Source organism: Podarcis liolepis (assembly GCF_965112155.1).
Source record: "Podarcis liolepis genome assembly, chromosome: 7".
In the NCBI taxonomy this organism is placed as follows: domain Eukaryota; kingdom Metazoa; phylum Chordata; class Lepidosauria; order Squamata; family Lacertidae; genus Podarcis; species Podarcis liolepis.
The window spans coordinates 93,241,311-93,253,899 of NC_139561.1; the positions used below are offsets into that span (position 1 = coordinate 93,241,311).

A 12,589-nucleotide genomic window follows, 5' to 3' on the forward strand; every position below is an offset into this window, starting at 1 on the left:
CTATCCCAGCTATCCCAGCCTAGTTAGCCCCCTAAAAAATCTGATACCCCATAATTAAATACAATATACTCCCATAGAGACTACCTTCCACTGCGTTTAAAACCAAAATCACATTTGGGTAGAAGTTGTTTCCCAGGCGGCTGGTCCTAGTTTTATAACCCAAACGCTTTATATCGCGTGGTCGCCTGGAAGCGAATGTCCACTCGCCCTAGGCGCCTGGCTTGTTCAATGAGCTGTTTCTTCTCAGCTGCAAATCGATTCAGCTTCCTGCCTGCCCTTTGGCCTCCCTGCTCTTTCTGCCTCTCCTCTTCACCACCTCTTTCTCCTTCTTTTCTCTTGTCTCCTCCCCCCCCCCCCCCGTTTTATCGCAGGCGCAAGACGACTTGGTGCTGCTAGCTGCTATCCCTCTGGCTATGCTCGACTCTGCCCTCTGCTGGTGGATATCCTCTGTGCTCTGCCTGGCCGGGTCGGGCCCCGACTCTCGTTCAGTTGCGCCTGCATGTGCCTTTCGGTTTCTTGCCCTCCTCCCCCAAAAAGTCATTTTCCCAACGATCTGCTCCTTTTCGGGGGATTGAGCTCCCTGCCCGTAGCGACGCTCCTTATCTGCTGGGAAGGCGTAGTTGGCGGTGGTTAGAACATGGGAACAACCCAGTGTGACCCAGATAGACTGCGACTGGACCTGGAGGCTCTATAAAAAGAACCCTGTTGGGTCTGGCCAGCATGCTGTTCTCATAGGGGCCAAACAGAGGCCTGTGGGGCAAACCCCTCTCTCCTCCCCACTCTTAATAATAAATAAATAAATAAAATTTTATTTATATCCCGCCCTCCCCAGCCAAAGCCGGGCTCAGAGCAGCTAACAACAGTAAAAGTAACACAACATTCTAAAATCAATTCATTCTAAAATCAATTCGAAATCAAATTGATGGCAACCATTGGGCTAGAGTTCTGTGAGGATTACCAAAGGAAGGGGTCAGATTGTGCCTTGGCCAAAGGCCTGGTGGAACAGCTCTGTCTTGCAGGCCCTGCGGAAAGAGGTCAAGTCCCACAGGGCCCTAGTCTCTTGTGACAGAGCGTTCCACCAGATTGGGGCCACGGCTGAAAAAGCCCTGGCTCTGGTTGAGACCAATCTAACCACCTTGTGACCTGGGACCTCCAAAGTGTTGTCATTTGTGGACCTTAAGGTCCTCCGTGTGACATACCAGGAGAGGCGGTCCCGTAGGTACGAGGGTCCTAGGCCGTATAGGGCTTTAAAGGTCAAAACCAGCACCTTGAACCTGATCCTGTACTCCACCAGGAGCCAGTGCAGGTGGTAAAGCACTGGATGAATGTGATCCCGCAGTGAGGACCCCGTGAGGAGCCTCACATTCTGCACCCGCTGGAGTTTCTGGGTCAGCTTCAAGGGCAGCTCTGCATAGAGCGAGTTACAGTAGTCAAGCCTGGAGGTGACTGTCGCATGGATCACTATGGCCAGGTTGGGGCGGGAAAGGTAAGGGACCAACTGCTTGATACGGTGGAGATGGGAAAAATGCCACTTTTGCTGTGGCTGCAACCTGCGCCTCCATGGCCAGTCTCTTGGGACAGAGTGTTCCACCAGATCGGGGCCACGGCTGAAAAAGCCCTGGCTCTAGTTGAGACCAGCCTAACCTCTCTGTGGCCTCTCCAAGATGTTTTTATTTGAAGACCTTAAGGTCCTCCGTGGGACATACCAGGAGAGGCATGTCCGTGGGACATACCGTAGGTATAATAATAATAATTTTATTATTTATATTCGGCCCATCTGGCTGGGTTTCCCCCCAGCCACTCTCTGCCCCACCCACTGCCGTCTTCCTTAACGAGCAACACATCCTCATTAGCCTGGTGCAAACCATGAAGCTGCTGAAACTGCGCCGGAACCTGGTCAAGCTCTCGCTCTACCGCCATTTCACCAACACGCTCATCTTCGCCGTCATCGGTGAGTCTGGGGGAGAAGGGGGACCCCCCCCAACCCGTCTGCTTTGCGTCTGTATTATGTGTGTGTCCAGGTTTCCCAGTCCCATCTGAAGGCAGAATTCATGGGATTGTTGCGCTGATTGGGACCCCCAGAGGTTATCCAGCCCGACGCCCGGAAGTAAGGCAGGGATTGCCATAACTATCAACTTTTCTCTTTTCTTGCGGGGAATCCTATTCGGAATATGGGAATTTCCCTTTAAAAAAGGGAAACATTGATAGCTATGATCCGGGATTGTGGCTAAGGGGTCCCGGCAGCTGGCTGCCCAGTGTCTGCAGAAGATTCATTTTCTGAGCCAAAAGCCCACCATGGAAGGTGGCAGAATTCTCGCCATGGGGAAATGCAAGATTTTCAGAAGTACAGCGGTACCTTGGTTCTCAAACTCAATCCGGAATTCCGTTCCAAAACCAAAGCGTTCCAAAGCCAAGGTGCCCTTTCCCCTAGAAAGTAATGCAAAATGGATTAATCCAGTGGTGTCCAAACTTTTTACAAAGAGGGCCGGATTTGATGAAGTGAAGGGCCGACCAAAGGTCCAACCATAGGGGTTTTTTAGGATTGAAGTTGCTGAGGTTTTTTCAGGATTTTACCCCAGGAAATAAACTGCCACAGGGGCTGGATGAAACCCAAAGCGGACTTTGGACATGCCTGGGTTAATCCGTTCCAGACTTTTAAATGCAACCCCTAAACAGCAATTTAACATGAATTTTACCATCTAACGAGACCATTGATCCATAAAATGGAAGCAATAAACAATGTACTGCAGTCACACAATCAATCAATCAGCAGCTGAACCGGGTTCCACACAGTCACAAAAACAAAAAAGAGCCGCAAGAAAGCAAAATAAATAGCAAAAACAGACAGACCTCAGCGTAACACTCCAACCGGAAGCGTAACACTCAAATCAGAGCATGTTCAGCTTCCAAAAAATGTTCACAAACCAGAACACTTCCGGGTTTGCAGCATTTGGGTTCCAAGGTGTTTGAGAACCAAGGCACCACTGTACCTAAATACAGTGGTGCCTCGCAAGACGAAAAGAATCCGTTCTGTGATTCTCTTCGTCTAGCGGTTTTTTCATCTTGCGAAGCAAGCCCATTGACGGATTAGTGCTATTAGTGGCTTTTAGCGGCTTTTAGCGGCTTATCTGCTGATCAGATCAGCTGATAAGCGGCTTAGAAAAAGGGGGGGAGGGGAAAAAACCTGCAGGAACTCGCAAGACATTTTCGTCTTGCAAAGCAAGCCCATAGGAGATTCGTTTTGCGAAGCACCTCCAAAACGGAAAACCCTTTCGTCTAGCGGGTTTTCCGTCTTGCGAGGCATTCGTCTTGCGGGGCACCACTGTAAATAACTCTTAAGTTGCAGTAATCTCCCAAACAGCTCCGATGTGCACGGAGCGCACTCGGTGCGCAGAGGTAGCTGATGCTCCTGGAGGCGGGTGATGAAACGGGCCGCCCTGGAGGGAGGGTGTGGCTGGCAGGCCAAAGAGGAGCCCTCCACGCTGCAACCTTATGTTGCAGCGCTGACTTGCATCTTGGTTATTCCCCAAAGGAAATAATCACGGCGATGGGACGGCCCAAAAAAACACCTGCGGTCGTATTGAAAGGCAGGATACCTGGCGGTCGCAGAGGGTGCCGCTGGTTTAAATGGCACAAGATAAATATTTGGCATTGCTGCCAAAGTCTCATCCAACTCACCCAAAATTTGTTTCCTCTGCAGCTTCTGTTATCTTCATTATATGGACCACTAAGACTTTCAGGCTCGCCACGTGCCAGGCAGTGAGTACTGAGGAACCCCATCCAAATGGGGGTGGGGAGACAGACATTTTTTGGGGGGGTGCTGAGCTGATGGCGATTATTATCTACATTTGAACAGATCTTTACAAATACTGTTGAAATCCTGTTAAGTTTTAACTGCTTTTCATCGATCCCAGTTACCGTACTTTTCCTTGTATAAGACTAGGGGTTTTTTTTACTTTAAAATTATATGAAAAACTGGGGGTCTTATACACGGATAATGAATGGTGGGGATTTCTTAAATTGGAGTCCCTAATAATTAGGGAGCGTCTTATACATGGGGGCGTCTTATACATGGAAAAATACAGTATATATCAGGGGTCAGCAAACTTTTCCAGCAGGGGTCCGGTCCACTGTCCCTCAGACTATATTTTGGAAAATAAAAAATGAATGAATTCCTATGCCCCACAAATAACCCAGAGGTGCATTTTAAATAAAAGGACACATTCTACTCATGTAAAAACACACTGATTCCTGGACCATCCGGGGGCCGGATTTAGAAGGCAATTGGGCCACATCCGGCCCCCGGGCCTTAGTCTGCCTACCCATGATATATATGTTTACAGCTCTTTGTATTTTACCTGTGCAAGCTGCCTCAAGTCCCAGTCTAGGAAAAAAGGCGGGGCGATCATTATTATTGTCGCTATCATCGCTTCGCCCCGGGTCAAAGAAATCCTATTGGTGCACCTTTTGTCTTTTTTAAAAAAAGGCTCATTTGTGTCCTTACCTGGCAAGGAACACATCTTGAACATGAAGTGTCCTTGAGTTCTCTCCAGATGTGCCAAAAGTGCAAGGCTGGGTCTGGGGTTTGGGAGGAGAGTAGGCCAAGTTTGACTCAGGATGAGATTAATTTCTTCCTTGCTGCTCATCAGGACTGGAGGGAGTTGTGGATCGACGATGCTTTCTGGAGATTCCTCTTCTCTATCATCCTTCTGGTGATCATGTTCCTCTGGAGACCCTCAGCCAATAACCAAAGGTACAGCAACCTCTGGGCAGGCGATGCTCTGAAGCACCACCTGAATCCTGACAAGACAGAAGGACTGTTTCTGGGGGACAGGAGGCGGGTGGGTGTGGGGGACTCCCTGGTCCTGAATGGGGTAACTGTGCCCCTGAAGGACCAGGTGCGCAGCCTGGGAGTCATTTTGGACTCACAGCTGTCCATGGAGGCGCAGGTCCATTCTGTGTCCAGGGCAGCTGTCTACCAGCTCCACCTGATACGCAGGATGAGACCCTGCCCGTGGACTGTCTGGCCAGAGTGGTGCATGCTCTGGTTATCTCCCACTTTGACTACTGCCATGCGCTCTACGTGGGGCTCCCTTTGAAGGTGACTTGGAAACTACAACTAATCCAGAATGTGGCAGCTAGACTGGGAACTGGAAGCGGCTGCCGAGACCACATAACACCGGTCTTGAAAGACCTACATTGACTCCCAGTACGTTTCCGAGCACAATTCAAAGTGTTGGTGCTGAACTTGAAAGCCCTAAATGGCCTCAAAGGCCCAGTATACCTGAAGGAGCGTCTCCACCCCCATCGTCCAGCCCAGACACTGAGGTCTAGATCCGAGGGTCTTCTGGTGGTTCCCTCCCTGCAAGAAGCCAAGTTACAGGGAACCAGGCAGAGGGCCTTCTCGGTGGTGGCACCACCCTGTGGAACGCCCTCCCATCAGACGTCAAAGAGAACAACAACTACCAGACTTTTAGCAGACATCTGAAGGCAGCCCTGTTTAGGGAAGCTTTTAATGTTTAATAGGTTATTGTATTTTAGTGCTTTGTTGGAAGCCACCCAGAGTGGCTGGGGAAACCCAGCCAGATGAGCGGGGTATAAATATTATTATTATTATTATTATTATTATTCCGCTTAGAAGCATTCACACACTCCCGGCTTGGCCCACCTGATAAGATTGTTGCGAGGGGAGGGATGAGGAGGCAACGGATGGTGCTTCTTGGAGGAGAAGCAAGGAGGCTGAGAACTGCGGCTTGACGTCTCGGCCGCTCTCCCCAGGCATTGCAGGGGGGTGGGCTAGATGACACACACACACCCGGGTCCCTTCTAACTCTGCAACTCTGTGACTCCAGGTACGCCTTCATGCCCTTGGTGGACGAAGGCAGTGAGCCGGAGGACGAGGACGAGGAGCCCATGGTCAACGAGGCCTTTGGTAAGCGCTCAGCACCGGGGGGGGGGGGGCCTTGCTGCGTTCTGTGGGGCAGGCCTGGGGTTGGGGGGCTCAGGGAGGTGAAGGTGGAGCATCTCTCCAGGCTGCTGGCTGTCAGTTGTTACCCGGAGAGGCGCAATGTAAGACGTAAAGGTTCCCTGTGGGAAAAACCGAAAACACACAGCCTTCTCAAGTGATGCAAATTTGCATGCGTTTGCATGAATCTCATCAAATCAAAATATATTGCTTAACCAAGCGTAGCCAAAAAAAGAAATAAGCAAACGTATTTCCCGTAAAACAAACAGGCGTGGTGCATATCTCAAGTCGCAAAGCTAGACTCACAGGCATAAGGTTCATAATTTGTTGTAATTAAACTGATTTGTAAAAATGTTACATGGTAAAAATACGAGAGAGGGACATTACACATACTTTTGTAAATCAAGAAAAATTTTATTCGAAATACATTAAAATAAAATACTTTTTTTGTTGAAATTGCATAAAATACTATCGGTATGTAAAGCCATAACTACCTGGGACCAGTTTGCCTTTCCCCACTTGGATCTGCGGATCAGGCCCTGTTCTAAGTACCCCCATAATCCCCCTTCCGCGTTTGTAAGAGGTGTCCTTCTTCTCGACCCCACCCTGTTTTTCAGAAGGGATGAAGATGAGAAGTTCGAAGCCGGAAGCCAATGGGATCCTCAAGGGCAGCAGAGTGGTAAGGATCCTGCACCCTGTTCTCCGCAAGCTGCAGTCCAGGCACCTCTCCCAGTGGCCTGGTTTGCAAGTCGCACTCAGCCAAACCATGGTTAGCCGGGAACACGAAACCCCAGTTCACCCTAAACCATGGTTTGGCCTCGCCTCCTCCTTTTCCTTTCTCTTTTGTCAGTTCTGGATCATAAGGCAGCTGGCTGCCTCTTCTGGTACCCAGTAATCTTATACAGTGGTACCTTGGTTCTCAAACTTAATCCGTTCCGGAAGTCCGTTCCAAAACCAAGGCATGCTTTACCATAGAAAGTCATGCAAAACGGATTAATCCGTTCCAGACTTTTAAAAACAACCCCTAAAGCAGCAATGTAACATGAATTTGACTATCTAATGGGACTATTGATCCATAAAATGAAAGCAATAATAGAAGTACTGTGTTATAAAATAAATAAGACAATACGATGAAAATTAAATTATTTTTTTCTTACTTGCTCTGATGATAGTTATTGTTTGGATGGGGGACTTTTATCCATTTCCGCAGTCACACAGTCAATCAGTCAGTAGCTGAACTGGGTTCCACACAGTCACAAAAACAAATGAAGCGAAAAAGCCTCAAAAACAAAAAACACAAAATAAATAGCAAAACTAAAAGCGCCAAATACAGGGGGACCTTGGTTCTTGAACTTAATCCATTCCGGAAGTCCATTTGACTTCTGAAATGTTCGAAAACTAAGGAGCAGCTTCTGATTGGTGCAGGCACCCCGAAAACAATAGCCGACAGCAGCATCGGATGTTCGGCTTCCGAAAAACGTTTGAAAACCAGAACACTTAATTCCTGGTTTTCGGTGTTTGAGAACCAAGGCATTTGAGTACCAAGGTAGCACTGTATTTCTTACAAATAAAAACACACCGATTTCCGTCCTTTGCCATCTTTTTGGGGATGGCATCCCGCGCTCTGCTGGCTTTTGGCGCACGTTTGGAGCCCAGTCCAAGTAGAACAACCTGCGTTCTCCGGTTCCGAAGCCTTGCTGCTCATCCACAAATCTTCCTTCGTTCCCCTTTCTCAGGATGAAGACTTGAAATGGGTTGAAGAAAACATCCCGTCTTCCATGGCTGACGTGTAAGTTGTTGGCTTCCACCCCCTCAAATGCTTGTTTGTGGGCTGTCAATTGATTTATTGTTCAGCTGTCTAGCATTTAATCAAATAAGCAAGTCAGTGGTTTGGAAATGCAGTTTGTGCAAACGTTCTGCAAAGATAGCACTTTGAGGATTCTACTGCAGAATCCTCAAAGTGCTATCTTTGCAGAACGTTTGCACAAAATGCATTTTGGGGGGGCATTCACAATATTATTATTATTATTATTATTATTATTATTCTGCAGTAAAGGGAGTGTTCACAATTATTAATTATTATTATTAAAATTTATTAGTCCCTTTTTTGCCACAGCAACTCAGAAGCCTCATTAGACAGCAGCTGGGTGGCCGTTTGTGACTGATTCCTCATCAGTGATTCCCTCATTGCCGGGGGTTGGACTAGATATCCTTTGGAGTTCCCTTCCAACTCTACAACTCTGTGATTCTAGACAGGCCCAAGCTGATTTAATCCGCTCCCGAGTTTGACTCTCCAGTGAAAGACCTCAGTTTTAATTGCTCTGATTTTATCAGTTGACACCTGCAGCCCCTGTCTAGCAATATTACAAAATTCCACATTAATAATCCTCCTTTTCCCTCTTCCAGCGTGCTCCCTCCTTTGTTAGATTCTGATGAGGTAAGCCAAGTTCAGTTTAATTTGTGCGTTTTGGCCTGATTGAGCGGGGCCCTTGCTATGTTTCATGCGATAGGCACACTGTGTCGGCGTTCCTGGCCAAGCCATTGAGACTGCAACCCAGAACTGGATAAACCACCGCATTTTTCACCCCATAAGATGCACTTGACCATAAGACGCACCTAGTTTTTAGTGGAGTAAAACAAGAAAAAAAATATTATGAACGAAACAGTGGGTGTATGATTTTTGTGGTGCATGCTGTGGCCACAGACCGGTGATTTGACGGTGAGTTTGGGGTAGCCCAGTGCAAAAATCCTGAGGATCCATGTGGATCCGTGCTTTGTAACCACGTTTTTGCACCATTGCATCCCCACAAAACAGTGGCTGCATAATTTTTTGGGTGCATGCTGTGGCCACAGACATGCTATGTGATCTGATGGTGAATTTGGGGTGACCCAATGCAAAAATCCTGAGGATCCATGGGCTTTTACCTCCCCCCTCCCAGGCAGCCCCCTTTATCACTAGCCTCCATTATCTCTCTCCCCGGTTGGCAAAGGCTTCGTTTCAAACCCCCTTCCCTCTTTCTAAAAAAAAAAAAAAAGTGTGTCTTATAGGGCGAAAAAGACGGTATGTCCACTGAATACCCTTTATCTACTTAATCATAAAACAACGTAAGGCCTATGTGTCAATACCCTTTTTCCCACCTAGCATCTCCCAGACTGTTCCTCTAATTTGCTCCTGGGCAGCAGCTGGTTTTAATGAACAAATACGCCCACAAAATTCAAGTTACATGGTTTTCCCAATCCCTCCCTATTACGAATCATTTGCCAGGCCCGCCTGTGAGAACCATTGGCCAAGCTTCTGTGAGGTCACAGCAGTTAGAACTTTTTACAACCATCACGATAGAACTGCAAAGGAGCTCCTGTTCTTATCTGAAACATACTGTATTAAAGCTTGTGTAAAAAGTGGGTTTTCCCTTGTCCTCCCTCTCTCCACCCCCCCCCCTCAAAAAACAGGAAATAGTGACCACGAAATTTGAAATGTCCAAAATGGAATGAAGTCTGGATCCGGCCGAGCCGCTCAGCTGCACTCTTTTCCTGGTGGATTTCGGAACGGACGAAGAGTCGCCGATGGTCTTCCCTTTTTTCCTTTTTACACATGCACATATATAATATATATACATATATATATTTGTATATGGTCAAAATATTATTTTATTACTTTTTGGTGTTTCTCTAACTATGGAGCTCCGAGGCTTTTTGGGGTTTGTTTGTTTTTTGGCCAGGCGAGGACCTTACGCCTGACCCCACCAGTTGGGGGGCAGGCGTGCAGCCGAGATCGCCAGCGCCCCCCGCTGGAGAGGAGGGGGATTGCGGGACAGTCGGACCGGTGTTGCTTTCTTGTCGACTTCTTTCCCGAACCCTGTTTTGGAGCAGGCCTTCTCTGATGAGGACCCTTTGCAGCGCCATTTTGTGTCCTTTGCCATTGGCCTCGGGGTACTTGTACAGTCGGGTCTCTTGACGCTGGCTTGGGACCCGAGTCGCTTGTGGGGACGGGGTGCAAAATTCTGGCGTAGGGAGGGTGGCGAACCCAAAGCATGGAAGCGCTCTGCCTAAGGGGAGGCATAAAACGGGCAGTCCTCTCTTTTTGGAGGAATCCCTAGAACAGGCACCCCAAACTTGGCCCTCCAGATGTTTGGGACTACAACTCCCATGATCCCTCGCTAACAGGACCAGTGGTCAGGGAGGATGGGAAATGTAGTCCAAAACAGCTGGAGGGCGAAGGTTGGGGGTGCCTGCCTTAGGGGGACAGCGGCTGGTTTTTTGCGGAGGAGACTCAGGCAGGGGGCAGGCCCGACTCCGCAACAAAAAGGGGGCGCAGGTTGAAAAGGCTGACTTTTATGGCCAAGGAGAGCATTGGGGCAGATCTATAGGGCGGGCAGATCTATAGGACGGGCAGGTTTGTTGATCTCTGGAATCAAGTTTCCCGCAGCAGCTAGCTGTGTTGAGCCGCAGGAAACTGTATGCAAAAAAAGCCCCCGATTGGTTTATTTTGGGGGCATAAGGGAAACTGAGGATGAAGGGGAAGCTATATGGGGAGCGCAGAGAGCCCAGCTTGCTTGAGACCACAGTGTGGTTCTTGTCTCAACAACGGCAGCCTCAAAAGCACTTTTCAGTGTCCTTTGGGCAGTAGCAGGCAGCAAGCACCCTTTCCTTCCATGTTGGGTCGTAAGAAGGATCGCAGCCACTCCCGTCCTCCCCCCCCCTTTATTCCTAGGCCAGCCTTCTCCCTCCCCTCAATCTGATGCCCTCCAGATGTTCAGGACTACAGCTCCCATCAGCTGCAGCCAGCACAGCTGTATATTGCAAAGGCTGACGGGAGTTGTAGGCCAGAACATTTTGCAGCCACCTGGCTGGGGAAGGCTGCCCTGGGAAATCCTTCCTGGACCACTTGAGATATATATATATATGTTGCTTCCTGCCTTGATTCCGCATTCAAAAGATGCTTTTTCTAAAAATAAAATATAGAATTCCACCCGGAGCGGTGTACAGACTTATCCCCTTGGGAAGCTTGCTCTTCTGAACAGCTTTTTTCACGTTCCCAAAACTTCAGCCGGACTTTCTGATATGATGCTTTCGAGGATACCTGGATACGCAGGGAGGGAACGTCGGATTTCTTCTCAAATAAACCCTTTTATTTATTTTTGAAATTGTACATACATCTTTGGGGAGGGAAAGCGGTGTGTGTTTTTATGCAGCCCTATTAAAAAAAAAAGGAACAAAAAGTTCACTCCCTAGAGTGTGTGTTTGCTGCGTTCCCCGGTGGGTTGGGGAGAAGGGGCAGAGGTTCACCGGGAGAGCAGCTGCTTTGAGTGCAGAAGGCACCAGGGTTTTGTCACACAGCGCCTCTAAACTTGAAAAGTCTCAGGTGAGAGGACAGGAGGCCCTGGGCTCAACAGAGAGTCCAGTACCACATTCTGGACTCCCCCCCCCCAAAAAAAATGAGAGCCACAATATATACCCAGTTCTGGTTGAGGGCAACGTTGCTCAGTGGTTAGAGCATCTGCTTTGCATGCAGGTCCAATCCCCTTTAGCATCTCCACATAGGGGCCCCCCTCCTGAAACCCTGGAGAGCTGCTGCCAACCAGTGCAGTCCGCGTTGAGCTGGATGGACCAATGGTCTGACTCAGTAGAAGCTTCCTATGTTCCTAAAACCAGCCCTGAAAGAGGGCGAGGTACAAACGAGCAGACAGAAACTTCATTGGAACAGGTTTAATTGTATTTTTGACACGCCAAACCTCACCAGTCCTTGGCTCCTGTTCCTCTTGCCCACAGGCTCCGGAATAAAAGGGTCTTTTAGAAAATAAAAATGGGGGATGCCATAAGTTACTAAGGAATTAAGAGGGGAGGCTGGTGAAGGCAGGAGGGGAACTGAGGCGCAGGCCTGGCCCCTGAACCAAGCCTTTAAAGCATGCTCTGTCAACCTGGTGCCCCCCCAATGCCTTGGACTTCAACTCCCACCAGTGCCAGGTTGGCGAAGCTTGCTTTCAAAGTTCTCTGCTCTCCCCAGGAACAGGGACCTCAAGGAACTTCTCTGCTGGACCCTGGCTCCCCTTGCTCCCGCTCGGCCGCCTTTGCCAGCTGCTCTGCTGCGGCGTCAATGGCGGCGCCCACAATCTCCACCGCGGCCAGGTAGAGCCGCTGCTTGTCGTCCTCCTCTCCCGGCTCTGCCGCGGTTTCCTCCGTGGGCGATGGCAGCTTCCGCCCGGAGCTCCCTCTCCTTTGGCGGACTTCCCTTCCTCCGTCCTCTGCAACAGCCTGGCAGGACCTTAATGGGGGTGGCTCCTCCTGAAGGCCTTGCCCTCTGGGTGGAAAGGAGGGAGGTGGCTCCAGCGGGGTCAGCAGGGTCTGTGGGAAGTCAGGAGATGGCGCTCTTTCTTCCTCCGCGATGTGGGCCCTGGGAGCGTCGTAAGGGTCTGCTTCCAGAGGATCGCTTCTGCCAGGTGGCGAGGCTGGCGGAGGAACCGAGCAGCTGCTAAGATGCAGCACTTCCTGGCGGATGTGTTGGGTCTCTCTGCTGGTGCCCGCCACACGCCCATTCTCTCTGCTTTCGGGATTGCTTGTGGCGGAAACCTCCCTTCCCTGCTTTTCCTTTGGCCCAACCACTGGGCTTGCCAGCAACTCGCTGTT

At 49.4% G+C, this 12,589-nt stretch overlaps 1 protein-coding gene and 1 long non-coding RNA gene across 6 annotated transcripts in view; both read left to right on the plus strand.

The window, feature by feature from the left end:
• LOC310712823 (transmembrane protein 87A-like) overlaps positions 1-11,109 on the plus strand; it is a gene marked incomplete at its 5' end in the record, with an annotated part of 31,276 nt that extends 20,167 nt beyond the window's left edge. For 2 of the 5 annotated variants that reach the window (XM_083516220.1, XM_083516216.1), the window contains 8 exons: positions 1,843-1,951; positions 3,701-3,759; positions 4,650-4,753; positions 5,853-5,932; positions 6,583-6,644; positions 7,702-7,754; positions 8,372-8,402; positions 9,416-11,109. In XM_083516220.1, the coding sequence (XP_083372346.1) occupies positions 1,843-1,951; positions 3,701-3,759; positions 4,650-4,753; positions 5,853-5,932; positions 6,583-6,644; positions 7,702-7,754; positions 8,372-8,402; positions 9,416-9,457 (540 nt within the window). In that variant the 3' untranslated portion in view covers positions 9,458-11,109. Of the gene's footprint in view, positions 1-371; positions 441-1,842; positions 1,952-3,700; positions 3,760-4,649; positions 4,754-5,852; positions 5,933-6,582; positions 6,645-7,701; positions 7,755-8,371; positions 8,403-9,415 lie in introns of all 5 variants that reach the window. The other 3 variants (XM_083516217.1, XM_083516219.1, XM_083516218.1) reach the window with 3 other exon arrangements.
• LOC310712949 overlaps positions 1-12,589 on the plus strand; it is a 2,318,697-nt gene that overhangs the window by 2,110,961 nt on the left and 195,147 nt on the right. The window lies entirely within an intron of this gene.